The sequence below is a fragment of the Daldinia vernicosa genome, assembly GCF_022497035.1.
Source record: "Daldinia vernicosa strain CBS 139.73 unplaced genomic scaffold F5Y00scaffold_47, whole genome shotgun sequence".
Lineage (NCBI taxonomy): Eukaryota > Fungi > Ascomycota > Sordariomycetes > Xylariales > Hypoxylaceae > Daldinia > Daldinia vernicosa.
The window spans coordinates 20642-48132 of NW_025953963.1; the positions used below are offsets into that span (position 1 = coordinate 20642).

The following is a 27491-nucleotide window of genomic DNA, read 5'->3' on the forward strand; positions in this document are numbered from 1 at the left end:
GCAGTGCGTGACTTGACTCGGATTCATAACTCAAAGGCAAGAGACCTCCTCCACTTTCTACTCTTTCACCGATCAAACCCGTTAAATCAGGCCATTACCTAGGTACTACAGCACCTACCTACTTTACCTCTTACCTAACAACCTAACAATCTAACAACCTTATCCCGTCCAATCTTCAATCGTTCCCTCCCTTTTACTAACATATCGTCTCGTCCCAACGTCTCCTTCCCCAGCGCATTCAACAACACCTAAGAAACAAGAATAACCAACCCATACGCCGTCCATACTACGACTAGTAAATATCCGATACTTTGTCTTTGGAGAATATTTCCTTTGGACAACGAACAGAACATTCCAACCCAAATCCGAAAAGACAACGTACGAGAGAGAACCCTATCACTTAACGAACAGATCTTAGGGCCACTTAAGAAGGAATAAAGAAATACCACTGCAAGGGAATATCTCAACTATAGAAAGGCAGAAACAAGAGCAAAGAGCAAAATGAGTAGCCCACGCAGACGAATCGAGACAGATGTAAGTTTATGTTGGGTATATACAGCTTCGCGAGACATTACTTGCTAACATGGAATTGCAACCAAGGTCATGAAGTATGCGACGTTATCGGTGAAACGTGTTGGGAACCTCTGCTAACTATCTCGTAGGATGTATGATTACCTTCGCTAACGAAGCCTTTTACTCCAACTAAATACTAAATACTCTCAGGCTTATGTCCGACTATGAGGTCACTCTGGTCAACGACAACAGTATTTAACCCCTCTTACTTCTTATTTGTTATGATACTAACGAAATGATTACAGTGTAAGCCATTTCGCCGTATTCGCCTTTGTCCTCTAAATCCTTACATATTTCCAGGCAAGAATTCTATGTCCGATTCAAGGGACCCGCCGAGAGTTAGTAAAGAGGATGTCAGATCTCGTTACCCAACCATATCTAACCAAATACCTATATAGCACCCTTCGAGCACGGGACCTGGAAAGTCCACGTCGAGTTGCCTGACCAATACCCGTATAAGTCGCCTAGTATTGGTTTCGTGAACCGGATCTTCCACCCGAATATAGATGAGCTGTAAGTGATTTGGGTCTTAGATGTGAACCCTTGGGCACGAGGACTGCTATGTTCTAGGACAGGACTAAGGAAAGCAATATTATGGAATAGGTCCGGCTCGGTTTGCTTGGATGTCATTAACCAAACCTGGTCACCGATGTTCGATATGATCAACATATTTGAAGTCTTCCTTCCGCAACTCCTCCGATATCCCAACCCCGCCGACCCTTTAAACGGTGAAGCGGCTGCATTGTTGATGAGGGAGCCGAAAAGCTACGACGCTAAAGTCAAGGGTATGCCTGTCCTTGCATCTCTTTTCTAGAGCAGCCGAGATTAGGGCGGCGGGACTAGCTAACATAAAGTAGAATATGTCCAAAAATACGCCAGTAAGGATGCTGCAGACGACGCCGGGGCCGAGAGCGAAGACGACGACGATATGTCCTCGGTTGCAAGCTTCGGAGATGAAGAGGACGAGCCCGCCGGTCAGATGGATGACGTGTGATCAATCGTCTCACATCATTCCCTTATATTTCAACTCGCCTCTCTTCGATGAATCAACTCTGGATTAAGGAGTAATACGGATTTCCCTTGCGGTTATGGGTGGGTTTTGGTGTTTTTACGCGTAATTTGCATACGGAATTGAGCCGACTGCTGGAATTGCAATCGTTCTCAATAGCTAGCATTGATATTTCACTGGACCTCCTCCGATACTGTTCTTGATCAGCTTGCTATTTTCGCACCAAATCGTTGGAGGTGGACACTCTTGATTGCTTTCATGATCATTATAGAACAAGGGTATCAATGATAAATTTCAATCAACACGACTAAACCCGTGCTATGCGCTTAGTCTCATCTTGCTTTATACCTCCGTGACTCCCCTAATATGCTATATCCCATGACCTAACCCGGGTATCCCTTTAATGACCAAAACCAGACACCCCATTTCCCCCAAGACGCCATTCTAGTGTAGTGATATCTTAATCCGAATCGTACTCGACTAACGACGTTAATGATACCGCGCCTTTCCCTTCTCGTTCCGTATCAGCCGTCCCTCTCTTTTCTGACGATCTAGGCTCATCATGGTCTTCAGACTCCGGCTCCGGCTCCGGCTCCGGCTCTCGCCTCTTTCTCTTAATCCCAGCAATCCTGGAGGAACCTTTATTATTATCCCCATTGCTACGATCCAGCGACAAGAACGGGTCCTGAGCCACCCGCGTGTTGCCAACGATCTCGGATACCAAGCTATCCCTCATCTGAGCAGCAGCCACTTCGGATTTCAACTTGTTGCTTTTCGTTTTCTTCCTCTTATCATCCTTCGCATCCGCGCTACTGCCACTCCCCGAACTCGTCGGGAACAACGGTTTCGCAAGCGCTTTGCGCCCCATCTCGGCGCCCGCGGCATCCGACGACGACGGCCCAAAATCCACCAGCGCAGCCCTCCTCGCGTCCTCGTCGCTCGCGGCCAGCAGCTCGATCCCTAAGCTCATCCTCTCGCGCAAATTCTCCGCCGTCGCGGCATCCCGCTCGCGCTCCTTCCGCCCAACCCGGAACGCGGCGCGCAACCGCCGATTCTGCTCGTACGGGTCCTCCCAACGGCGCGCGCTCTCCATCTCCAGCTCGTCGATGCGCTCCTTGGCGTCTTCCAGGACCTTGCGGTCCGCGATCGTCTTCTCCAGCTTCGCAAACGCGTTCGCGCGCAGGCTCTCGCGCTCCTTGTCCGTTAGGATGGGCCCGGAGGATAACGATAAGGGATCGGGCGACCCCGTGTCCCGCCGGCGCGCGCCCTCGGTCACGGTGTACGTTGTGTGTTGGGGGTCGGTGCGGATCTCGATGGCGCCGCTGCAGGCGGTGTGCGTGATGCGGAAGGCGAAGATGGGGGTGCTGTGGTAGGATCCGACTTTGCGCTTGGCGGCGTTGAAGCGCACGCCTTGGGCGATGAGGGTGGGTTGGGGGCAGTGCGCGCACCATATCGCGAAGGGCATCTCGAAGCGCACCGTCTGCTGTCCGCCGGAGAATCCTGGGGGGCGCTTCTTGTGCAGCTTGTTGCCGGTCGTGGTCCCTTCGACGTCGGGAGGCACGTACCGCCCCATGTTGAAGCCCTGCATCGTGACGGCGGGGGCGGAGGTCCGATCGGTGAGCTGGGATAGGAGTTCGCTTTTTGCTGGGTTGTTTTTGTTTTTGTGGTGTTGAGGGCCAATTCGGCCGGTGTATGTGGGATGAAGGGATGAACAGGTTGCGGTGGGTTGCTTTAATGGGGTTCGATAAGATAGAATACACTAACTAGGAACTAGGTTAGATGCTTATTGACAGGTAGATAAGATTAACGTATTCTTTACTAGCATATAATACTAATAGGCTTGTAACGTAATATATGCAGTTATAGAAATAATATTGGTTCAAGTATCTTAAACCGCGGGGACGAGCATGTGTATAAGAGATGAATTTATATGGTATTATAGACTCGAAAAAGCATAGCTAGTTGAGCGAAGTTATGGAAGTGTTAAACATAAGGATATACCTAAACGCTTCAGTCTTTAGATATCCATTTCATCACCAACACCAGACTCCAAACTCCATATTGTCAACAACTAAATAAGAAACCGATCTGGAGCATTCTTGCATGGAGACGAACTAGAGACGAGCCCCTCCCTAGGTAGATAAATGCTAGGATATTTAAACCATTGTCGTAAGACTAGTAGTCTACTAGTCATGGGGTGACTTTATAGCCCACCCCGTCTCCTAACCGCGAATTCGCGCCGATTGGTCGTAGAATTATCGAGTCCGTAATGTATAGGAGGTACTCTTATAAGAACACTGTCTATCGGTCCATTCATCGTACGCCTGGGTCTTCTTACTTCCCCACCACCACGAGCTACAGTAGAATACATACGTTAGTTGAAGCTCTCACGCAGACCAGACAAGTACCAGACAAGTCATAAACACAAACCTCAGTCTTATCCCCATTGGCGCTAGTGAGCCCCTTTTGGTCGCTCGCGAATATTTTCTTGCTTGCCGCTGTTGATGAACTGCGCAAAGCGGATTGCAAAACTAATGGTGGAACGTTTGCTATAACGTTTAGAGACGATGTACTCTTCTTGCATGGCGAAGGTGGGAAAGGGTATGCCTGGCTTTTTATAGATGGTTTTAGAGTGTTAGGCCTTGGTCTGCCTTATAATAGTGAGATTATAACAGTGAGAGGTCCAATCTTATATTTATATATATGTACTCTTCACTTTACACGTTGTATCTTCGCTTCCGCTTACACGCAACAGAGATTGGGGGCGGGCCAGCCCAGCCCTATAGCGATGGGATCTGTTTGCTGACAGGTTCTCGGTAGAGATGGGCCAATAGGGAATTCCCAGAATGCTAAGAATAGTTGTCGTCATCATCCGGCATACACGATTTGGGATCCACGAACTGGTGGTGATACGCAGGCAACGCTTATGTCACTTTCAAATAGTCGGTGAACGTGCTGCAACACTGTTTCGCGATAGGTATTGTACAAGCAAGCTCAGCCTCAGCTGAATGGCTCCATCATACCGCCTGTTCGACATACTCTTCCAGATTATAAAGTCTATAGTTGCGGTCTGCTTAATACAATACGGCTGTGCTCGAGTCGTAGTCTTACTATGGTTGCAATCCGCTTCCAATCAAGCAACACATCGAACCACAACAATTCATCTATGGTTCCCCGGGTTGAATTGTGTTCGTACAGGTTGCAACTTGAATATCTGAATCAGGTTGGTTCCACCGGCACTCTAAGCCAGTTAATATTTATTCAGTATGGTATGTCTAAAATTCTATCCCTTCTACAGCATCTATTGCGCCGAAGCAGCAGGGAATGTCGATCCAATCTCACCCCACTTCAAGTTGCTAAAGGTTACCTCGGGGTGCGCCTCGATCTTACGGATGTTCGTGGGGTTTCCTTCGGTGGCGTTACAGGGGCCAGCACCATCTTTGGCACCGTCAAGCCACGACATATTGCTTCCTTCATCCCACCAGATGCTGAAAGCCAAGACCATACCTCGAGTCAGAGCGTCACCCATCTGCTCGTGGGCGCCAAGATCCAGGAACTTAGTCGCGCCTGTCGCAGCGCAGTATTCATCGTTGGTGAATGCGACCTCGGGCACACCAGTCTTCTTCACAACCTCAGCCTTGATGACCTTGTCTCCTTGGACGTACAGCCGGTGGATCTCCTTTAGCTTGCCCTCCTCATCCGCGGGAAACTGGGTGACGACCGTGAATGGCTTGGTCGTGTCTACCGTGTATTCCGCTCCTCTTCCGTAGTAGTTGGGCTGGTCAAGGCGGTAGGGGTTCCAACCGCAGCCATTCTTATCACAGACACCATCAGCCTGGCACTCATCCCCCGTGCACAGGTATGGCCCGGTCTGGTTACAAGGGTGAGGTGCAATTTGGTTGGCACGCGAGTTGGCCTCCCAGATGTCCATCTCATTGCAGCAAGCGCCCTTGCCGTCAACATTACCCTAATATAACGGTTAGATAACGATACTATTGCTTGATTTCGACATTACTTACCTCGCCGTTGATGAAAGGGGTGACGTAGCACTGGGCATCACAGTACCCAGTACCCCAGGCAGCTCCACCAGGGTTCAGCTCACTCTGACCTCCATCTGCTAACATTTCAGAGAGGTAAAGAGCGCTGTTCATGCCGCAGGGCAGGTGGCTAGCTTCAATATCGAAGGAGACCTCGGCGCCGGTGAGTTTTAACAGCTCGTACTTCTCCTTGGCCGCATCTAGGAGGTAGATACGAGGAGAGACAACGTTGTCGCCAACGATTAGCTGCATGTTCAACGAGGCGCCATCGGTCTTGACACCAATGCTGTTGTAGTCGGTTTGACCCTCCACTGTAGTTGAATACGTTAGTTACTGTTATGATGGGTTCTGGAAAGGACTGGTAAAATCCAACGTCCAATTCGAAGGAGTTATTGATATTGATATCACATACTAATGCAGTTTTGAGCGCATGCCTCTTTGGTAGGGCAAGCCGTTTCATTAGGCTTGTTTCCCCAGTCACCACAGCCAACATTGTTGCCATCTTGGTGAACCCAATGAGCAGATGAGTCGAGGACGAGATAGTTGGTCGACTCCTTGCAACCGCCAGCCACGGTGCATCGGTAAGTTGTTAACTCGGGATGGACATCAGCAGTGTTTCCAGGCTTCTGCGCGGCGGCGAGGCCTAGGACCGCGAGGCCGAGGGCAAGCTTGCTAGAGGCCATTGCGTTCGATGTCTTCGAATTCCTTCGTCAAGTGATTTCGATGCACTAACAAGCACGCAACATCATTCCCGGAGCAACTCATATTCAAGGATATATATACTCTCTCGTAAATTCGCCACGATGAAATAGATAAACCAATTTTCGCATTCCCCAACTTCCCCAAACCATGCCCTCCGCATGCCAAGTTATTTGATACCTATTCCGACTAGTGGAGCGTGAAGTGCCGACTTAAAGCTGGCAATCTGGGGGAAAATGGCCCGGGATCCCGGCGGAAGCATTCATCGTATTATCGGCTTTGAGATTAGTCTCCTGCAGAGGAAAAGCCTGAATCAGTACACGCTATAGGTCCAATACAACCCTAGGCGTTTGAAAATGACGCTGCCATGGCTGATTACGGGTGTTTCCGAGTTCCATATTGATTGCTAATTAACCTCTTATCAACGTTCCTGCATTGAGATGAGCCTCTCCTAAATTGCGCATCACGCTTATCCACTAGAGAAAGGGCTGAATACGAAATGGCGGTTGTCCGGTAATCATGCCGGGGACATATCAAGCCTGAGCACTCTACTAATACTCGTCGGGTTATAATTAGAAGCTGAGCAGTAGTAGATGTACCGAGAGTATTTTAAAACTCGCCGAAGCATTGATCTGGCCCAAGACCTAACAATAATTAACATTAAAGATTGCAATGAGCGCATAGGACTTTAGATGCCTCGCTAGGTAGTTTAATATATAATACTTCTACTGAGACAATTACGTAGGGCCTATTCTATGAAGAAAGGAGGTGCTCATCATACCTCTATACCTAAAGTTCGAAACAATTCATGTGTGTTCAGAAATAGCGCGCAACATAGCATGGCTGGGCGATATGAGTCTCGGAATCACTCGCAGTTGCAATCAGATATTACTATCTGTACGATATGAATATAAAACAAAGTAGAATAAAGTCTATTACCAAATAACCTTTTAGTAGTATAGCGGTTTGTTCGACAGGTTCTGAACCGCAGTTGCTATAACATTTCCAGACTTATTTAAGACAATCTTCTCAGCCCAGCTTCCGTGAGAAGAACCTGAAGGTTTCAGTCCTCTAATAGGCAGCCACCTAGCACGGAGCTAGTTGTCTTACTTTTAGCTATAATGACATTAAACACCTGAGAATCCATCGCTGTCAGTGTGATAATGAAGATAGGAGGCGCTAGTGTCGTGGCAGGATTGAGAGTTTCGCATTGGTCGGCTTTAGCAAAACACAACACTCACCTAAAGCTGTGATTATCAGAGGATCATGCTTGAGGTACTCTGTGGATCCTGTAGTATGCCGAAAACGACTGCAGATAAATGGCACAGCATATGAACACCTGATATAGTCGTATGTTGGCACGTGTGATGCATTAGACCGACAGCCGAATTTGGTCAGACTTTAAGAAGTCAATGATTAGATAGGTACCTACCTAAGGTATAACAAGAAAGCAGGAAGTTCTCCGTTAGTCTATACGTATCTAGACTTCCAAATTCTTGTAGTACGAAAAGTCAAGTAAATTCCGCTTCACCTATCACCAAATACTTACTAATCTACCATCACTTTCGTCAGACTACGGTTTCATTCCTAGAGCCGTGGTAAAGGTAACGAACAAAAGACACGTGTAAACAAAATGTACTAGTATATATGTACTAATATATGACAAAGGTTAATGAAGCATTGTTCGGAACTAGTACTTGCTCTTAGGTATAACTATCCTCAAAGATCTACCTGTTGAAGAGAGGTGACGTAAGATAATAAGAGTTATTTAGGATGTGAGTGCACCGAAAGGGTTGATATTAGACAAATCTAACTGGCCTAGTTAAGGCTATGAATAAGATTTAGTTTTATGGAAGAAGTTCATTAACGTTTTAGAATGTGTCTGCGTTAGATTTTGGTCCTTTTCTACTATTGCAAGAATTTGTGTGCTTGCCTTTTGTTATTGTGACTGTATACCTCATGAAAAACAAAAAAAGACATATTATCTCGCGCATTTTAGCAGGCCTGAAGGATAATGTAATTGTTGTTGGGTCTTTATGTCGCCGTTCTCTTTGATACGACTACTTATATTCCTCTTCTTTACGGCAAATTCGCAAATATTCTAGATTTCTAGACCCATAACATTAAGATATACGATAACCCTTATTTACTTATTCCAGTATGCATCATAGGCTGCTTAATCTAGTGGCCTTCTCGGCCTTATTTTCACTTCTCGAGGCACACGTTGTGCTCGAGAACCCAAAGCCCTTTCGCTTCGTGCAATATGGTCCGACCAACCCCATATCATCAACTGGTGAAGATTTTCCTTGCAAGATACCAGCTGGTGGCAAGTTAGAACCCGAGGGCCCACCAACGGTTATAGCTATTGGGGAGGAGCAAAGCGTCTCATTCTCAGGACAGGCGGTCCATGGTGGAGGTTCCTGTCAGTTTAGTTTGTCCGGTCCGGTCAATAATGGTGCATGGGATGCATACCCCCTTAAGACTGCGGAATGGAAAGTCATTCACTCGATTGAAGGTGGGTGCCCCGCGCGGAATCAAAGAGGTAATTTAGACGGCCCAAATCATGATCAATACTCTGTCAAGATACCGGAAGGTATTGAACCGGGTGACTATATTTTTGCATGGACGGTAAGTACCCCCTTTTCTAACCGCCCTTGCGCTCTTGTGGGGGATGTCACTAGTTTAATGTTAATTTTTAATGGAAAATGCTAACTTAAAATCAGTGGCTTGCTCGAATTGGAGGACAGCCTGAATATTACATGAATTGTGCGCCTATTACTGTCACTCCGGCCAAGACGAAACGCATGGACAGTTTAGCTCGTCGGGCGTCGCTTGCTAAGAGAGTGGCCTTTCCAGAGCTATTCATGGCTAACATGGGTGACGTTTCGGGAGGGTGTACAACTGAAGAAGCCTTGCAACAACAGATACCAATCGCGTTCCCGAACCCTGGTCCTTCTGTTGACTATCCAGAGGGTTCCGAGAACTTGTTCAGACAGCAGTGCGATGGAAACCCGCGAGCTAGACAAGGCAGCGTTTCTGGAACTCCAGGTTCAAGCACATCTTTTCAACTTGCTCCGACCTTTATACCGGAACCCGGGCTATCAAGAACCGTGTCCTCTTCTCCTATCTTGACAATTTCGACGCTACTTGTCTCACCATCATTGTCCACAGGACAGGCATCGGCTAGTACGCCAACACCGACTTCTACGGGGGACCCAGTAACATGTATAGAAGGTCATCTAACTTGCCTTGATGATAGTTTGCACTTCGCTACTTGCACTGGGGGTCGGTTGACTCTTCCACAGCCTCTTGCACCGGGGTTTAAATGTAAGGTCGGCTCTGGAGTTGGCCTTGACATTTCACCAGTGTAAGAATTTATATCTACCTATGTACCTGGGTTAATAAAATAATTTATTTATATACATGTATTGCTTGGAAATTAAACGAATAACTGCGAGCCACTACTTTGAACGTCGTTAATATCAAACTTGAAACATACCATGCTAGATATTTCTCTTTGGGGAATAGTAGAATCGAAATATAGCAACTCTAATAGTAAAGTGTACCTCATATAGGGAGAAAAAATTATTGAATAGGCAACTAGGTATGTTCTTTGTTGATTATAGCTGGTTTATAAAGCGTAGAATATTCACTAGATGACTATCCTCTACTATACTAGGACGGCGGAAGAAAATCACATTGTCGAAAAGGACTACATAATAGGGAGGATAAGAAATATTCTGAAGAGGTAAAGCCTTCTAGCGCTAGAGAAACCTGAGGCGGGAGTCCAGTACATATTAAGGCCGCCTCATTCAAAAATATTAAACAATAACTAGTTACTTTCAGGACTTTAGAGTTGTGTCGTAAGTGGGTATTATAATTGGAACATGGATTTAACATCACTCTGGTATCCGGGATATCCAACCGGAATGTAAGCCGCTAGTTTAGAAATTTGTTAGTTCGTAACTATAAGGCTTGTCACAATCAGATCCTTACCGAAGTAAAGTATTATGTAAAGGGCAAACTTCGGCAACAAAATACGGGAGCTGCCGACGGGACCGCTGACAAGCATCTAGATCAAGTGCTTACATGGCCTTACGCAGTAATTTGTAGGGATGATCTCCTGAGCAAATCCCGATAACTATAGCAACTAGGTAAGCACCAACATCGAATAAACCTAAGATTCCAGGGGCTCAATTTCGGCTGTACTCCAGAGTTACAACCCGAAAGTCATATCGATATATGTACAGATATGATCTGGGGCTCTCCAAAGAAAATAGGGGACTGGGTCATATTACCGGGGATAGGACGCTCGGGCATCCGCTGGTGGATCCGGAACGAGACTGGAAGAGTTCGGCTCGGTTGCTGTCCTGCCCTTTTGATTACCTCTTAGGCTTAGATTCTTTGCTAGTTCCACTTCCTAACCCACAAACTGATGGGGCTAGGGCTTCGTCGTAAGCCTTCTTCGTGGGTGCAAAGAGCGCCATCGCAGACTAAAACTATTAGTGGATGATGCCGTCGGTATTCTATATGTAGACGGCTTGGTTAACTGGCGCCGATCGAGACAACAAGGGACGCCCTATGGATTATCGACTAGACTAAATTATCTACCCAGATGCCTGTGCCCGTGGTTAACAAGAACCCAACAGGGGCATTAATAACAGAATCAAAGCGGGCGGTTCTGGTGTATCTTAATTACTTACATGGTACGGAGTCGGTAACGACACCACTGGTGGGACGTTCCGAAACTCGCTCGGGTCGTTAGTTGACTACCCTGTGCTATTGTATTGGTTGGAAGTGATTGATCGTAATCCCACGTCCGCGGTCGGGGCGACTATAGAATGAGGACTCGGGAACGGGTTGGGCACTCGCGTAAATAACTCTCCTAGCTGATTGCGGTTCGCTTACCACGGCAATGGCAACTAGTCTGGTCGATCAGTAGAGGAGCCACTGGGACGGCGACGAACGCAGTAATAACTTAATATAGGTTAGGTTAAGTACCTCCTATGCCAACAACCTCACCAAGTGAGTCTTATATTCGAAGTATATCCGGGTAGTCATCACGAATAAAGAATCAACTAGTCTAAGAAATAGTTACCCTAACTCCTAACTGTCGTCTTTAAATACCTTGACGTACTAAGCATATTCTTCTAGCATCCAAACTAGAAGCGGGAAGACTCCCTGTAGCTTACCTTTAGCACAGCAACGAGGAGATAATTTCCCGATCTTTTTCACATCTCCACTCTCCACTTTACGTGTGCCGCATTTGCACATGAATTGTTCATGCGGGAAATGCCCGCTTAAAGATTCTTGGTATAGTTCAGGGATAGGGGCCCAAGTCACATTATTATTGTAATGGGCCGCCATGGGGTTTCAAGTATTTCATACTCGGTCAGGTCTCAATACCGTCTGAGCTATATCCATTTTGACTTTTATCAACCTCAGCAACCTCAAGTCAAGATAACATAATCCGTACCTACCTACCTACACATTTACATCACATAAACTTTTCAGTCTCATTATACTCAGCCATGCTCGAGGACGGATCTGATCAGGATGTAGTCCTAGTGACACAACTACCATCAGACTCTTGGTTTGAAGCTTTTGCTTTTCGGCCCAATGGCAAAATCCTAGCCTGTCGACTAGACGAACCTGAATTATACACATTTAATCCCGAAGACGCAAATGCGACACCTAAGCTACTGCATAGTTTCGAACAACATGCGAACGGTCTTGTCGATGCGGATCCAATACCGGGTACCAAAGATGAATATTTCATTCTTTCAACCGTTAGTGATCTAGTTAACGTCGAGTTCAACGATTTTATCATATGGCGCGTAGCGCTCAGCCCCGACGACAGCAGTCCGCCCAAAGTCACCAAAGTAGCCGAAATCCCAAATGCAGGCCTCTGCGCAGCCGCCGTCGCCATTTCAGATCGTGTGTTGATAATACCAGACTCAACTAAGAATTGCATATGGCATCTCGATACAGTGACAGGTCAATCATCAATACTCATGGCTGACGACTCTATGAAGATTGCAAATGGCGAAGGAAATTTCTTTGGCCTTAACCGGATATGCATCACGGATGCGTTTATATGGTTTACGAATACCAGCGCTGGTACATTAGGTCGCATCCCGATCGAACGAGTTCAAGATGATCCATCTGTAGGAATCCGCATAAAAGGACCTGTGCAGATTCTTACCGATGAGATCACTGACTGCGACGGGCTGGTCCTTACGCGGGATGAGACTGCGGCCTACACGTGTAGTTATAAGGATGGGTTTATCTGGAAGGTCGATGTCGAACCCTCGACGGGCAAGGCCACGACAAGTGTTGTCTTACGAAATTTAGCCTCCCCAACAGCCGTCGAGCTGAATTACGTCAATGACAAGCCGAAATTGTTTATCGTGTGTTGCGGGGAGATCCAGATGGCTTGGATTCAGGATAAGGAAAACCCCTGGAGCGACATCGCAGGTATTAATTCAGCGGTGACGGTTCAAATTGAGACTCGGGAAGTCGTTGAGACTGTTTGATATTAGCGTATTCGGGAACGGCAGCTTGGCTTGGTTATCTACGCTGGTACAATTGATGACTAGCCCATATACCCCCTTTAATGACACGAAACATTAGGCATAAGATATAACATGTAATGAAGAACTCTTTGTATTCAAAGACCTTAAAACTCCCGTTAGCGAAGTCTAGTCGTGACTACTACATAACTATATGATATGATTGAGTGAGCAGCGAGAAATTTGACTATCATTCTCTTAGATTTACTACATCTGGAAGAAGCCGGAGGAGGGTTGCATTTGCACACTTGTGCAGTACTAGAAGGTGCCAATGTTTCGGAACCCGGAGTAAGACCCGGTGATTGTTTGGTCCAATCGCAACTTCAAGTATTGATGATCCTTTGCCCGGAAATGTTTCCCCGCTGCTATGCCCCATGAGCCCTGTATGTGTACGTTTCCTAGGACTTGCGTAGGCAATCTTGAAGAACTATGTTGACAGAAAGTACAGTTAGGAGATAACGTTGCCATGCCTATGTAAGAGTATCATGACCTATGCGGCTTATATCATGAGCTTAGAACACCGTGATCCTTCCCCTTTCACGTTCCAGACGGATATACTCAGGTAACTAGTTCATACAAAACTCGGGAACAACATAGCCTATATGAGTGAATACCCCACTGACAACTAAGTGATCAACAACGTTAACACACAAATTTCGAATCAGAGAGGGGCAGAGTGGGTGAGGTAAATGACGCTGCAGGACTAACACACGGTTCGTTGAAGTCCCATAGTCCGGAGCACGATGATATTGATCTAAGAGCGTGCAAAGTCTCCCCTCCCCGCCTCTCGCGTGGCAGCTCCGCTCAAAGTTTGTCTCTCCTCCACTCCAAAACAATGGACTGATAAACTAGGTACTCAATTGTATTGATGCTACTCATCTGATGACTTTCTTATTATCGAGACAATGTTCAACGCATCTTGATGGCTACTGTTAACTGAAAATTTAGGATCGAGTCTCCAAAGAGGCATATTGCACCAGCTCTCAATAAAGGCGCGTAAGGGACAAAGAGCACGCTTAAATATCGTACTAAAGTAATAAAGGGGGTATCGTGCAGATATACATTGAGATGATGAGCATATAATGATAAATCGTAACGATCCCGGTAAGATCCATTCTTCCCTTATTGGATTTCTAGTCCGGATCAATGTCAAAATAGGTATTTTAGTAGCCTTTTTATACGATCCAAACTAATTTTGACGTTGAGACTGACGGTGGATCTGGGGCGTGATCTAAGACATAGGAAGGGATCAATGTAACCATGTAATGGTCATTATTATATCATCAGTCACCTTGGTGACAACATGTAATATGTATTCGATTTATCTGAGATTGAACAGGTATATGGCAAATGATTAAGAATGTGAGGTAGGTACCTTGATAAATAGAGACATATCAGACCCGCGTATTGAATCGGAAATCACACTCTCTAGTCCAACTGAGCCCAAACTACATCTCAAATCACATTTACCATGTCCAAGACCGCATCTAAACAAACAGGCAACAAGGCATCTGGGGAATTGCCTTCCGAGGCCCCAGATGGCCAAGTTTACGACTCGTCATACACTACTGAGGGGCGGAAAGATTCTGACGCCATTCCAGTCTTGAAGGATGATGAGAACATCGAAGATCCTATTGATCCTGAGGATGCCGACTCCGATAAGCAACTAGGTGAGTTAAACATATGCTACGAAAACTATGCCGATCGGTTTAACTGATGAACTCTCTATGTAGCGCGCGATGAGGCAGAAGCTATTGATCAGAAAAATGTGTTAAATGATAGGACTCGGAAAGAGAAGCCGAGAGGCTCTTATACTGAGCCGACTGATGAGGAAATGGGTCTTACTGAGGAAGCGTAGCTTCAGAGAATATGTTATGAGACAGGCAATTCCTTTTGGAGTTTAGGAGAGCTTTCCCACCATAGACTGAAGTCAAGAATGATACATTACCATGAAATCGCTTAGCTTAATTATAACTTAAATAATTAATCTGATATCAATGGCGATTAACTGTCAGTACTGTAAGTTAACGCCGATATTTCGATAGCGAGATCTGAAAAGGGGCTGAGCCTGAAGGTAGGATTTAGGTACACAACTCAAAGAGACCATAGCGTGAATATCAATATGCTTACTGAAGCTAGGCTTATGTTTCTAATTATAATAAACGCTAAGATGTAAGCATCACGTCGCACAGGGGTTACGGCCGCCCCTATCTTACTATTGTAGTGAAGTAAGTCGTTTGATATCTTCCACCCCGAACTTCATTGGAACTCATCATTTCGAACAGGTTTGGGGGGACAAGGCATGCACACCTAGTTATGAATACATTATATCTCTAAGAAGTGTCCTTAAAACCTTTCTATTTTGCGAAGTTGATCTCGGGAGAAGCGTTACCGATCTACTAGACCAAGTACCTTGTAAATAGAGACTGTATAGGTTAGGTAGATTTCACTTTAGCGAAAGTTATATCGTAAAGCATGATGTACATAGGAACTAAGTAATACTTATTATGTTTTTCTCTTATTCAGCTTTAGAGTGTAGAAAATGTAGTTGCTATCTGTACCACCAATTGACTGAAGCATTCAACTCACCCTCCTTGCCACTACTGGCAACGCTATGCCACCATCCCTTGGGGATGAATAGGCCATCGCCAGGGTTTAAAGATACCTCATCTATAGTTTCTTCGTCCCAGACAATACGGTGAAGTAATTCGCGTTCGCGGCCCTCCATCATTTCGGCACCCCTGAATCGCGAGCTACCCGATAAGCCAAGCACTCTGCGGACACGAGCATATATGTCATCGCCTTGTTCTGGTGCCACAAGACGTATTCTTTTTGAGCTCACTAGCTGGCAGAACAAGTTCGGGTTTGGGTCTCGATGTAAAGGGGTATATGTGGGCTGTAATCCAAGCCAGATGCTCGAACTATATATATCTCCCTTGCCGGCGTATTTGACCATATCAGGCACAGGCAAGTCCTGAAAAAGGGGTTTGGGTAGGTCGTTCAGATTAGATTGAGCAACATAGAGATTTGCGATGCGCTTGGAGGGTTCACTTTGAGTCTCATTGAATTGAGATGCGCTCATAATTAAACTTAAGGGTGCACTGAATTGCTGGAAATTTGAGACGATTCCAAAAGGGCTTTCATCACTTGACGATTTAACGATAGCCTCAAGGATCACTGGTAAATGCGACTTCTTATACTCGTTGGACTCAAGAAGCCATGCTTGAAAACGTGCCAAGGCATTGCCCCCCGAGCCCTCTCCCCCCGAAGGATGGGGGATGGTGAACTCATATGGCAGGATAAGGTCTTCATAGAGCCGCATGTACTGTGCGAAGCTGGCATGAGAAGCTCCAGTGCCGTGCTGAAACCATTTTTGTATGGCAGGCAAATTATGGAAGCTTCGAAGAAGCAACGGAGTTTCAGGAGCCCATGCGATTCTACGAAACAAATCTAAGTCGATATCGCCTGTAACCGACTCAACACGGGAAGTGTGCTGTTCAGTCTGTTTGGCAGGGGCCGAGTTGGGATTATTCAAGAGTTGACCATAACTTCGGTTGGTCGAAGACGCGGGCAGAACCTGAGATGGATTTCCGGAGCGTCGGAAGGTGTGTTTGTACAAAGCCACCCGCGAGCTGAGTCTGACTTTAGACAACATTAATCGACGGATTCTTTGGAGGGGGATGGATGTGAGTTGTTAAGGCATTAATATAAAAATTATTGAAATATTATTAAGAATTTAGGTGGTGACACGGTTGGAGATTATCGCACATGGAATGGCGCATGATAGAAAACGGGAATTCGCACGAACCAGATGGACTTAGGTTTGTTTGCTTGCGGCTTGACTGTGGCTACTAGTCTGGCTTGACCTTGCCTGATGCGGCTCGTAGGTGCATAAGTTAGATACCACCTAAAGTAGCTGTACATATTCAAGATAAGTATTTGGGTATATAATTGTGAGAGAAGATTGTACCTATACTTACTACACCTTACTTCTAGCCACGCACGGACCACTTTATGGCCGGTGGGTGCACATAATTCCCACCGATGGAATTTACCTGCTGGGCTAGACTGGGCTGAATCGTAATTTTGGTAGCCTCTCCCTCCTCTCATCCCCCATCCCCGCTAAAACTTATCACAACACATGCATCACAACTATTTCACAATATTGATTCACCATTGTAGCACAATATTCATCTGCCGAGACCTGTCCTAGGTATCTCTAGGCATAGATATCTCCCCTCGTGCTTTGAATTATTCTTTTCCCCTTCGTCTTTGCCCTGTACTCGCCTTTATCGGCGTCATGCAGGTGCCATAGAGCTCTCTTTTCTCGTCTCTCTAACCACGAGTAATTACGGTCTTGCGGGGGTTCTTCAACAATACACGCAATACACCTTGCGACCCTTGGCCACCGTCACCCCTAGACAAGTTGAATTTATTCGAGACGAGAGATCTATCTATTCGGGCGCGTCACTCTTCTTGCCAGAATGTCGTCGTCTTCTGGCACTCCGGAATCTTGGATTTCCTCCTTCTGCTCTCTCCTGGGCCACGAATATTTCGCAGAAGTGTCCGAAGAATTTATCGAAGATGACTTCAACCTAACTGGATTACAGACCCAGGTCGCGATGTATAAGGAAGCTCTGGAGGTTAGCTAAAATCAGGGTGTCCGGTGCTTTCGTTTTGCTAACCTCTACCCCAGATGATACTCGATGTTGAACCCGAGGACGACGATGAAGACGATGAGGAAGAAGATGATGAAGAGGATGAATCTATCGAAGGCGTTGACCGTCCGCGACACGGCGAACGACGCAATCACAGTCGAATAGCCAGTGATTTGTCCGTTATCGAATCCTCCGCCGAGATGCTCTACGGTCTAATCCATCAGCGCTTTATCTGCTCGCGAGCAGGCATTCAGCAAATGTCGGAGAAGTATGAGTTAGGTCACTTCGGCGTATGTCCTCGAAGCCATTGCGAACAGTCTCGGACTCTCCCTGTTGGGCTCTCTGATATACCTGGCGAGGAGACGGTCAAGCTTTTCTGTCCTTCTTGTCTCGATGTCTACGTGCCCCCTAACAGCCGTTTCCAGACTGTGGATGGTGCTTTTTTCGGCCGCACGTTTGGCGCACTTTTCCTACTCACTTTTCCCGAATACGATCTTACGAAACGGGGTGCTGATGTACTAGCGAATGCGCGCGTGAGCGATGACGATAAGGAGATGCTTAATGGCATGTACACATGCAATATTGCGCCTGGACTGGGCAGTAGCAAGATATACGAGCCCCGTATCTACGGCTTCCGTGTGTCAGAGGTTGCGCGCTCAGGCCCACGGATGCAGTGGCTACGAGATAAACCGGATAACATCTCGGAATTAGATGAGGCGCGCCATCATGCAGAGACCAATCCAGATAGCGACGATGATGACGAGAGTATGAACTTGAATGGACGGCCCGTGCGAAGACTACGGCCGCGAAGACGACATGGCCAAGGAGGAAGCCCCATGGCTGTAGAGGCGAACGGGGCAGACTCGGAGCTCTAGGAGAGCAAGCCGAATGGCAAATGTGACTAGAGTAGTGGTGGAGGCAACCATCTCCACTCGCCGAAAAGTCTATAGATGAAGCACAAAACACAGACCGAACTGGACACGCTGTGTCTTATATCTCATTAGGTCGAAACAGCCGTAATCGGAATTTCTGTACTCCCTATGGGCTCATCCTTGGTTTACGGGGGGAAGCAGCATGAGACGACGCAGATTATTAGGTCTCCGTGCTACTAGATAGGAAAAGGAACGAATGAACCCTATACTTTCTACCTTGCATGGCCGGCGTTGGTAAACATTTCGATGCTTGATTCCATCCAGGCAGGCTTTTGTTTGGGGGCCTGGTTAGCATCAAAGGGGAAAAGAGGATTACAAGTTCGGAGAAAGCATACGAGGTGGTTTCTTGTGGATATGATGTAACTTGAGTCATTTGTCTTCTTGTTTGCACGTGGCACTCGATTGGAGTCTAGAGCTCTTATAGATCGTCACCACATATCGTAATAAATCCCTTCTCATGCGTGGTGACGGAGCTATCACGGTTTCGAAAGGCACAGCATAATTTAGTCGTTGTTAACTTACGCCTCCACTATGAAGATGTTTGCGAGACCCTAACTAGCATTTCTCTCACTATTCAATAGTTCTTAATGTTCCTCACGAGATGACAGTATATATGATTATGACTTAGGTTGAGCTTCCAAGTGCTTACTGATAGATAGGTATCCCCTAGGGCCACAAATTGGAAATGACTGAGGGTAGGATCTATTAGGTATATATGTATATGTCCTCAAGTGCGAGATAGACACAGATACATACTTCACTTACTATGTATGTCAACAGATCAAAGCTTCGAAAAAGGTCAAAGCATACCATCCTAGGAATAGTATATCAAAGAAGTCAACCAATTAGGTTAGACGAGCAGTGTACCTGTGTCTTTCTCGCACTTGAGGACATACGTAGATACCTTATACAGTGCCTATTGATATACCGTAGGTTAGGTATCTATGCATATAAGAGAATATAAGAGAATTTTCTATGACTACAAGGGGCTTGACGGAGATTAGATTAACTACCACTATTATCTCCATTATCCTCGCCCGCATGAAAAACAGGTCGCCACAATCCCAGGCAGATGGGGCTCTCTTCTAAATGAGCAAGAGTTGGGTTAATCTCACCGAAACGACGGCCCGCTAGAAAATTTATTAGAATGATTAGAATGCCACAGAAGGATTCAATATTTGTAGATTTTCTTTTTTTCGGAATCATATAAGGAGTGTTGGTTTTAGCTAGGTACCTAACAATTATAAGCTAAACATACATTTGGAGATATATGTAAACTTATTAATAAATAAGGTATGGATGACAGATGCCGTGTCGGGCACGGGAGCATGTACAAAGTACGGATATATACCACATTAGGTAATTCCGTGGTTTATAATATGGACCTGACGATCAACGGTGAAAGATGCACGTGAATGATGCTCATTCTGAGTTGATATGACTGGACGAGCTAGGGTCCTTCCCGAATGGCGGCGATGATAACGATGGATAGGTAATACGAATCATTACACAAAGCGTATTACAGTTCATCGTCGCATAATCTATGAGGTAGTCTCTTACTCCAACAGACAAGAGACATGATGCTTCAGCTGTGGTCGTGGACTAGTTTATTCACCTATAAGCTAGTAACTTTGCCGTTGGCCCGGGTCACCACGCCGAGTTTCACGACATATGTAGGCATTTCCATGTACGTGCAGCTTACATATATATGCATATCATGTGGGCACGTTTTGTGGTAGTTATGTGACATGGATCTACATAAGAAAGATACCGCTTTCTATGTATGTTAGGCAGTTAAATGCATTTCAAAGCTGTGTCCAACGAGAGAGCTTCCGCGTATCGGAGCTTCTAGACCTCTGGATCTTTCTGGTCTTTCTGGGTCGGTGGCGAAGTAAGTGCTGAGCCGTATGGAAATTTACCTGGCTGGAATCCTGGATCTCAAATATTTGTACCCGCACGCACGGATACATAATCCGTGGGGGCGGTCTGCCTGTTATGACCTGTTATGTTACAATCGTATAAGAATCTCAAGAGGATTTCAATGTAGTCAGCATCGGATATTTTTCGGTTGTGTTCTCGACCAAGTGCGAAGATTGCGACTTTGGGTGTGTCAAGTCGTTGTTTGGATACACAGTAGATCGAGATAAATGTAAAGCGAATGTAACGGTTCCACTACATCATTTCTAATCATCGACTCACGTATATTTGCCGGAACCATGAATTGGGCCGAGATGGGGTAGATATGTGTAATCCATAAAGAACATTGTCAATAGTATTGTAGGTAGGTAGGTAGTTAACAGGTACTTAATGAGGTCGATAACTCCGTGGCGTACCGGACTCCGACCCCGTATCCGAATTATAAATGGGCCGTTGCAAATCCACCCGCAACGGCTGAACGGACGAATTTAAGGAGTAAGATAAAAAGCTTCCCCCCTATTCCATGGCTGCGTAGGTAGATGAAGCTGACTAGTCAGGTATTGCGAATCTAGCCCCGACTAAATTGGCCGAATGAGTCGAAACAGCGGTAGGTGTGGTTGGTTCTATATTAGGTATGTACAGGCTGATAGGACGACAGCATCAGCGCACGGCGCACGCAACCCTTGGCAAAGTGTCCACTTTCCACGAGGCTTCGAGATGCACAAGTCGGGGTGCGGATACGGGAAGCCGACGGCAACCAATAGGAAGAACTTCGGATGGACTAATTGAGAAGACCTCAACGCATTCCAAACCGATCTGCGGTCCAACGCGGCACATCTTATCAGTAACAGAGTTCCGGGACTAGGACAGCTGCATGATACATATATCATGGTGTTGATATCACCATTATTCGCCAACGTTACGAATTTTAATAGCTTTTATGTCAAGACTATTATTAACTAGGTACCTATATAAAAGTAGTTGCTCGTTACACGGATTATTACATGTGTTTTAACTCATTAACTAATATAAAATCAACTACTTGAAAAGGTTTCGGAGTTTCGATATAGTAAGTAAGTTAAATCCGGCACTATGGTTCGGCATAGTTATCTGGTTTAAAATACTACCTACGGATTTCAATCCACTTAGAAAGTGGGGGCCACTATACCCTATCTACTCGCCGTAGTGTCAAGCGGTTAGTTACATACAGTTGGTTGCCCAATACAACGGTAGTACAAAGTATACCTTGCAACCCGGTTTAGCTCATAGCCTAATCTTTTTACACCGCTAGCGAAGAATCGGTATCAGATGAAACGGAATTTTTATGGAGTTACTTTACATATCTTTGCTCTATTGATTGGTAATCCTGTCCCATTGCCAAGCCCCATGCCAGAAGTTCGGCTTCAGAAGCTCCCAGCCTGCCCCCGGGTATGAAAGATAACTGTTTACATACTACTTAGGTTACGTATCCCCACATACACTTCTAACGATACATGAGTAAGTAGTCTACACGAGGTAGTCAAGCATTTATGTTAATATATTGTTATAAGTATTTGTATATATGAGTTATCTTTTTAAATTGTAGGGGATTAAGAATACTTAAGGGTTTTAAGAGGTCTTAACTATAGGGAGTATGTTAGAATCAACCACCTTCAAGTAGTGCATATATTAGCGTATAGGAAAGACACTGAAGAGAGGTACCTCTCATTAATATATGTGGGGTAGTTACGAATAAGTATTTTGCTAACAATTAGGTACGTTTGCCAGGGGAGGTTTGTATTACAAAACCCATAAGCACTTTCTCTTATTATACCCTTAAGAAATATGCATCCTTTTTTTATCTTGCTCTCTCTCTCTGACTTTTTTCTTTCTTTCTTTCCCCTAATTCCTTTCCCTTTCGCTCCCCTTTAAGAGGTAGCCGAACAGCCTTGACAAGTCCAATAGGTTCCCCTGGACTTAATAGTCTCTGTTCGCTCTCTGCTAGACTTCGGGTTGCACTCTTCACACCTACAGCCACTCTGAACTGCATTCGACTAGCCGTGTAATTATTATTTCCTGTATCCTCTAGCACCCAGAGTCACCAAAGGCACTTCTCAAGTTCACTTTTTTAAATTCAATTTACGTGCCTAATAAGAGATTCGCGCAAATTCGAGGCTCCTGAGATCAACCGTGTAAGCTGGGTATCACCCACAACAGCTGTGGGGCCATAGCCATGTCCGAGAAGGATTTGGACAAGCAGTTTGCATCTGGGGAGCCGCCCCAAGATCATGACAATGGATTCACGTCGGCTAAAACTACTGGGCCGCCGTCTACGGATTCGACAATCACAACGGATTTAGAGGAGCAACGTGAAACTGTGAGACAGAACAACCCCAATGGCTTCTCGCGCATCAACACCGGCGTCTCCGTCGAGCAAGCTGAAGCCGATTTTGCTGAGCTCAGGCGGGAACTATCTGGGCTGTCTAGAGCAAGTCGTACCCGTAGCCGAAGGGAGTCTGACGTCGAGAAAGGGGGCTTCACAACCCTCGAGACTCCGGGATCTGAAGAGTCGCTTGAAGCTTTCGACTTGGAGGCAACCCTACGAGGAGGGCTAGATGCCGAGAGAGAGGCCGGCATCAAGCCAAAGCATATTGGCGTCTACTGGGACGGGCTTACAGTCAAGGGTATGGGCGGCACTGCCAATTTCGTGAAAACATTCCCAGATGCTTTCAAGGACTTCGTCGACTACTGGACTCCCTTGATGAGCCTACTTGGCAAGGGTAGCAAAGGTACCGAGGTCACCTTGCTAGACAATTTCAAGGGTGTCGTGAATCCTGGCGAGATGGTTCTTGTTCTAGGAAGGCCGGGATCTGGATGCACAACTTTCTTGAAGTCGATCGCGAACCAGCGATGGGGTTACACTAGCGTTACCGGAGAGGTCCTTTACGGACCATTTACCGCAGAGGAGTTCAAACAATACCGTGGCGAGGCCGTCTACAACCAGGAGGACGATATCCACCACGCTACCCTTACCGTTGAACAGACACTCGGCTTTGCTCTTGACACCAAGGTTTCGAAAAGACTGCCAGCGGGAACTTCGAAGAGCAAGTTCAAAGAGGAAGTGATTACAATGCTACTCAAGATGTTCAATATCGAGCACACGAGAAAAACCGTGGTTGGTGATGCATTGGTCCGTGGTGTCTCCGGTGGTGAGAGGAAGCGTGTCTCTATTGCCGAGATGATGATCACAAATGCCTGTGTTCTATCATGGGATAACAGCACTCGAGGTCTCGATGCTAGCACAGCTCTCGACTTTGTCAAGTCCCTTCGGATCCAAACCAACTTGTACAAGACGTCTACTTTCGTATCTCTCTACCAGGCATCCGAGAATATTTACAAGCAATTCGACAAAGTCCTACTTATAGACGGCGGCAAGCAGGTGTACTTCGGTCCCACTACCGAGGCGCGAGCCTATTTCGAAGGGCTAGGATTCCTCCCGCGGCCGCGACAGACGACACCCGATTACATTACCGGCTGCACGGACGAGTTTGAGCGCGAATACTCGGATGGCTTTTCGGCACGGAATGCCCCACACAGCCCCGAGACATTGGCCGAGGCGTTCGAGAAATCCCGGTTTGCCCAGCAATTGAGTACCGAGATGGCAGAATACAAGGCTAGGCTTGAACACGAACAAGAGATCGCTCGCCATAATGATTTCCGCATGGCTGTACGCGAGAGTAAGCGAAGCGGTGCGAAACATTCCGTCTACAGTGTAGGTTTCCACCTCCAGGTGTGGGCTCTGATGAAACGACAGTTTGCCCTCAAGTTCCAGGACAAACTTACTATAGTGCTATCTTGGATTCGAACTATTGTAATCGCATTAGTATTGGGGTCCTTGTACTTCAACTTGGGACAAACATCTGCTAGCGCATTCAGCAAAGGAGGTCTGCTCTTCATCTCTCTCCTGTTCAACGCCTTCGAAGCTTTCTCTGAATTAGGATCGACAATGATGGGTCGACCGATCGTGAACAAGCACAAAGCATACACTTTTCATCGACCATCGGCATTATGGATAGCGCAGATATTTGTTGATACAGCCTTTTCAGCAACGCGAATTCTTGTGTTCTCCATCATCCTTTACTTCATGACTAACCTTACGAGGACACCTGGGGCTTTCTTCACGTTCTATCTGCTGATTCTTGTTGGGAACATCTCGATGACACTCTACTTCCGTATAATCGCTTGTCTTAGTCCTGACTTCGATTATGCGATCAAGTTTGCTGTCGTTACCATCACTTTGTTCGTCCTGACCTCCGGTTATCTAATCCAATATCAGTCTCAACAGGTTTGGCTTAGGTGGATCTTCTGGATCAACACTTTAGGTCTTACCTTTGCCAGCCTGATGGCCAACGAGTTCGGAAGAAACCAATTAACATGTTCGGATGAGTCGCTTATTCCCTCAGGGCCTTCGTATGGCAACATTAGCCATCAAGTCTGCACTCTAGCAGGCTCAACCCCAGGGAGTCTCGAGATAAACGGCGGCGATTATATTACGCAAGGATTCTCTTATGCTCCCCAGGATTTGTGGAGGAACTTTGGTATTATTATGGCCATCATCGTATTCTTCCTCATCATGAACGTTGTATTGGGCGAATTTGTGAAGTATGGTATGGGTGGCAATCAGGCGAAGGTCTTCGCGAAACCCAATGCTGAACGAAAGGCTCTGAACGAAGCCCTTAACGAAAAGCGATTACAGCGCCAAAAGTCGAGGGAGGCGGACACGGGATCTGCTTTGAAGATTGAGTCCACTAGCATTCTAACATGGGAAAACCTCAACTATGACGTGCCTGTTCCCGGTGGCACTCGTCGTCTTCTAAACAATGTTTATGGTTACTGTAAGCCTGGTCAACTCACTGCTCTTATGGGTGCATCTGGAGCTGGAAAGACGACCCTCTTGGATGTTTTGGCCGCAAGGAAGAATATCGGTGTCATCACTGGTGACATCCTAGTTGATGGCCTTAAACCGGGTAAGGAGTTTCAGAGATCTACCTCGTACGCCGAGCAGCTCGACATGCACGATCCGACCCAAACCGTTCGCGAAGCCCTACGTTTCTCGGCCGACCTACGACAACCCTTCGAGACACCACGCGAAGAGAAGTACACTTATGTTGAGGAGATCATCGCTCTGTTGGAAATGGAAAATATTGCAGACTGTATAATCGGAACCCCTGAAGCCGGCCTTACTGTCGAACAGCGTAAACGTGTAACCATCGGTGTCGAGCTAGCGGCCAAGCCACAGCTTCTACTGTTCTTGGATGAGCCAACTTCGGGTCTTGATAGTCAAAGTGCTTTCAACATCGTTCGATTCCTAAGGAAGCTTGCTGCTGCTGGACAGGCTATTCTCTGCACGATTCACCAGCCTAACGCCGCCCTCTTCGAGAATTTCGACCGACTACTTCTACTACAAAGAGGAGGTCGTTGCGTATACTTCGGTGATATTGGAAAGGATGCATGCATTCTTCGGGACTACTTGGCTCGACATGGTGCTGTCGCGGGTCCATCCGACAACGTTGCAGAATTCATGCTCGAGGCTATTGGTGCTGGAAGTGCTCCCCGAGTTGGAAACCGAGATTGGTCAGAGATCTGGGCCGACAGCCCTGAGCTAGCTAACGTTAAGGACACGATCTCCCAGTTTAAAGAGTCCCGTAAAGAGGCGGCTGCGCAAACCGATCTTTCTCTACAACGCGAGTACGCTTCACCGCTCGCGCACCAATTGAGCGTTGTCATCAAACGTACCAATCTCTCCTTTTGGCGATCACCCAACTATCTGTTTACGCGTATTTTCAATCATATTGTCATTTCCGTCCTTACTGGTCTGACCTATCTAAATCTCGACGACTCTCGTTCAGCGTTGCAGTACAAGGTCTTCGTCATGTTCCAGATTACCGTCTTGACCGGTTTATTGCTCCCCCAAGTCGAACTGATGTTCGTTATCAAGCGATCGATTTTCTTCCGCGAACAGTTGAGCAAGATGTACAGTACATTTACCTTCACTTCGGCTATGGTACTTGCCGAATTGCCTTACTCGATTTTCTGTTCCGTCATCTTCTTCCTTCCCTTGTACTATATCCCAGGTTTCCAGATGGAGTCCTCGCGAGCTGGTTATCAGTACTTCATGGTTTTGATTACGGAGCTGTTCTCGATCACTTTGGCGCAGTGCATTGCTGCTCTGTCGCCTTCTCCTTTCGTTGCCAGCCAATTCGATCCTTTCATCGTTATCACTTTCTCGATGTTCTGTGGCGTTGCGATCCCCGCCCCCCAGATGCCTGCCTTTTGGCGATCGTGGCTATATCAGCTGGACCCGTTCACCCGCCTGATTGGTGGCACGGTGACTACCGCTCTGGATGACCTCCAGGTGAACTGCCAACCGTGGGAGCTCAACTCATTCACTGCACCAGAGGGCCAAACCTGTGGCGAGTACATGGCTCCTTTCTTGGAGAAGGGCGCTGGGTACATCGTGGACAACGCTACTAGTCTGTGCCAATACTGTGCTTACAAGGTGGGCAATGAGTTTTACGAGCCTTTAGGGTTCAACTTCGAGTACCGATGGAGGGACCTTGGTATCTTCCTTGCTTTCCTGGGCAGTAATCTGATAATCTTATTCTGTGCGGTAAGTTTTGCCTTCACCCCCCCTTGCATCATTTGCGTGTTCTGTACGAGTGCTAATATTATTATACAGGGACGATTCTTGAACTTCAACCGACGCTGATGTAACTACGACGAAAGGAAAGACGAGTATGAGGTGTACGATGCCATTTAGCTCATGTGACTATCAACGAATTTTAGACTGAGGAGGAGGGCAAGAGGGACGACGACGACGACGTCGAATAGACGAAGACTTGGTGCATATTTTTGCGATAGCGGAGTTGGGAATAGACTAGGAATACTTATATCCAAGCATTAGGCGGGATAGCGATTTACATCATTATTATATTCAGGTTAATAGTAGACCAAGCGTATAGAATTATAATTCAAGCACTGATAGTGGTGCATACTTACTTCATTTGTTGCCTTTTTAATAACTGTCCGGTTACGTTTTTGCGCCCTTACGTCAA

At 46.4% G+C, this 27491-nt stretch overlaps 9 protein-coding genes across 9 annotated transcripts; 6 read left to right on the plus strand and 3 right to left on the minus strand.

Annotated features, from left to right (window-relative positions):
• Window positions 1-11: 11 nt before the first annotated feature.
• On the plus strand, window positions 12-1895 carry F5Y00DRAFT_244517 (ubiquitin-conjugating enzyme h). Its single transcript, XM_048008840.1, has 6 exons — window positions 12-534; window positions 743-764; window positions 879-911; window positions 972-1086; window positions 1177-1358; window positions 1431-1895. The coding sequence occupies exons 1-6, from the start codon at window positions 502-504 to the stop codon at window positions 1565-1567; spliced, it is 522 nt and encodes a 173-aa protein (XP_047862036.1). The 5' UTR covers window positions 12-501; the 3' UTR covers window positions 1568-1895.
• On the minus strand, window positions 1679-3840 carry F5Y00DRAFT_149081 (DUF455 domain protein). Its single transcript, XM_048004492.1, has one exon. It carries the CDS (start codon window positions 3168-3170, stop codon window positions 2043-2045), a length of 1128 nt encoding a protein of 375 aa, XP_047862037.1. The 5' UTR covers window positions 3171-3840; the 3' UTR covers window positions 1679-2042.
• A 1001-nt stretch (window positions 3841-4841) lies between these two features.
• F5Y00DRAFT_149165 (glycoside hydrolase family 7 protein) lies at window positions 4842-6353 on the minus strand. The gene is made up of 3 exons (XM_048004493.1): window positions 6032-6353; window positions 5602-5930; window positions 4842-5549 (listed from the first exon to the last, which is right to left on the minus strand). Exons 1-3 carry the CDS (start codon window positions 6300-6302, stop codon window positions 4884-4886), a joined length of 1266 nt encoding a protein of 421 aa, XP_047862038.1. The 5' UTR covers window positions 6303-6353; the 3' UTR covers window positions 4842-4883.
• Window positions 6354-8478: 2125 nt separating this feature from the next.
• On the plus strand, window positions 8479-9689 carry F5Y00DRAFT_272228 (uncharacterized protein; the record flags this gene model as incomplete). The annotated part of the gene is made up of 2 exons (XM_048012934.1): window positions 8479-8946; window positions 9042-9689. 2 exons carry the CDS (start codon window positions 8479-8481, stop codon window positions 9687-9689), a joined length of 1116 nt encoding a protein of 371 aa, XP_047862039.1.
• Window positions 9690-11410: 1721 nt separating this feature from the next.
• On the plus strand, window positions 11411-12976 carry F5Y00DRAFT_244523 (uncharacterized protein). Its single transcript, XM_048008841.1, has one exon. The coding sequence runs from the start codon at window positions 11850-11852 to the stop codon at window positions 12852-12854; it is 1005 nt and encodes a 334-aa protein (XP_047862040.1). The 5' UTR covers window positions 11411-11849; the 3' UTR covers window positions 12855-12976.
• A 1385-nt stretch (window positions 12977-14361) lies between these two features.
• F5Y00DRAFT_264829 (uncharacterized protein) lies at window positions 14362-14748 on the plus strand (the record flags this gene model as incomplete). The annotated part of the gene is made up of 2 exons (XM_048011713.1): window positions 14362-14560; window positions 14624-14748. The coding sequence occupies 2 exons, from the start codon at window positions 14362-14364 to the stop codon at window positions 14746-14748; spliced, it is 324 nt and encodes a 107-aa protein (XP_047862041.1).
• A 555-nt stretch (window positions 14749-15303) lies between these two features.
• F5Y00DRAFT_244524 (Clavaminate synthase-like protein) lies at window positions 15304-16658 on the minus strand. Its single transcript, XM_048008842.1, has one exon. The coding sequence runs from the start codon at window positions 16543-16545 to the stop codon at window positions 15442-15444; it is 1104 nt and encodes a 367-aa protein (XP_047862042.1). The 5' UTR covers window positions 16546-16658; the 3' UTR covers window positions 15304-15441.
• Window positions 16659-17187: 529 nt separating this feature from the next.
• Window positions 17188-18532, plus strand: F5Y00DRAFT_149216 (casein kinase II regulatory subunit-domain-containing protein). The gene is made up of 2 exons (XM_048004494.1): window positions 17188-17533; window positions 17587-18532. The coding sequence occupies exons 1-2, from the start codon at window positions 17375-17377 to the stop codon at window positions 18421-18423; spliced, it is 996 nt and encodes a 331-aa protein (XP_047862043.1). The 5' UTR covers window positions 17188-17374; the 3' UTR covers window positions 18424-18532.
• Window positions 18533-22237: 3705 nt separating this feature from the next.
• F5Y00DRAFT_244529 (ABC-2 type transporter-domain-containing protein) lies at window positions 22238-27439 on the plus strand. The gene is made up of 2 exons (XM_048008843.1): window positions 22238-27046; window positions 27116-27439. The coding sequence occupies exons 1-2, from the start codon at window positions 22610-22612 to the stop codon at window positions 27143-27145; spliced, it is 4467 nt and encodes a 1488-aa protein (XP_047862044.1). The 5' UTR covers window positions 22238-22609; the 3' UTR covers window positions 27146-27439.
• Window positions 27440-27491: the final 52 nt, after the last annotated feature.

What these genes read in the sequence shown, in the direction of transcription:
- F5Y00DRAFT_244517 (XM_048008840.1), top strand. Translation starts at nt 502, where the DNA reads ATGAGTAGCCCACGCAGACGAATCGAGACAGAT. An exon ending in GCAGACGAATCGAGACAGAT is followed by an intron (nt 535 to 742) that starts GTAAGTTTATGT and finishes TCCGACTATGAG; the next exon opens with GTCACTCTGGTCAACGACAA. An exon ending in CACCCGAATATAGATGAGCT is followed by an intron (nt 1,087 to 1,176) that starts GTAAGTGATTTG and finishes ATTATGGAATAG; the next exon opens with GTCCGGCTCGGTTTGCTTGG.
- F5Y00DRAFT_149081 (XM_048004492.1), bottom strand. Translation starts at nt 3,170, where the DNA reads ATGCAGGGCTTCAACATGGGGCGGTACGTGCCTCCCGACGTCGAAGGG.
- F5Y00DRAFT_149165 (XM_048004493.1), bottom strand. Translation starts at nt 6,302, where the DNA reads ATGGCCTCTAGCAAGCTTGCCCTCGGCCTCGCGGTCCTAGGCCTCGCC. An exon ending in ATGCGCTCAAAACTGCATTA is followed by an intron (nt 5,931 to 6,031) that starts GTATGTGATATC and finishes ATTCAACTACAG; the next exon opens with TGGAGGGTCAAACCGACTAC. An exon ending in CCCCTTTCATCAACGGCGAG is followed by an intron (nt 5,550 to 5,601) that starts GTAAGTAATGTC and finishes CCGTTATATTAG; the next exon opens with GGTAATGTTGACGGCAAGGG.
- F5Y00DRAFT_244523 (XM_048008841.1), top strand. Translation starts at nt 11,850, where the DNA reads ATGCTCGAGGACGGATCTGATCAGGATGTAGTCCTAGTGACACAACTA.
- F5Y00DRAFT_244524 (XM_048008842.1), bottom strand. Translation starts at nt 16,545, where the DNA reads ATGTTGTCTAAAGTCAGACTCAGCTCGCGGGTGGCTTTGTACAAACAC.
- F5Y00DRAFT_149216 (XM_048004494.1), top strand. Translation starts at nt 17,375, where the DNA reads ATGTCGTCGTCTTCTGGCACTCCGGAATCTTGGATTTCCTCCTTCTGC. An exon ending in TGTATAAGGAAGCTCTGGAG is followed by an intron (nt 17,534 to 17,586) that starts GTTAGCTAAAAT and finishes CCTCTACCCCAG; the next exon opens with ATGATACTCGATGTTGAACC.
- F5Y00DRAFT_244529 (XM_048008843.1), top strand. Translation starts at nt 22,610, where the DNA reads ATGTCCGAGAAGGATTTGGACAAGCAGTTTGCATCTGGGGAGCCGCCC. An exon ending in TGATAATCTTATTCTGTGCG is followed by an intron (nt 27,047 to 27,115) that starts GTAAGTTTTGCC and finishes ATTATTATACAG; the next exon opens with GGACGATTCTTGAACTTCAA.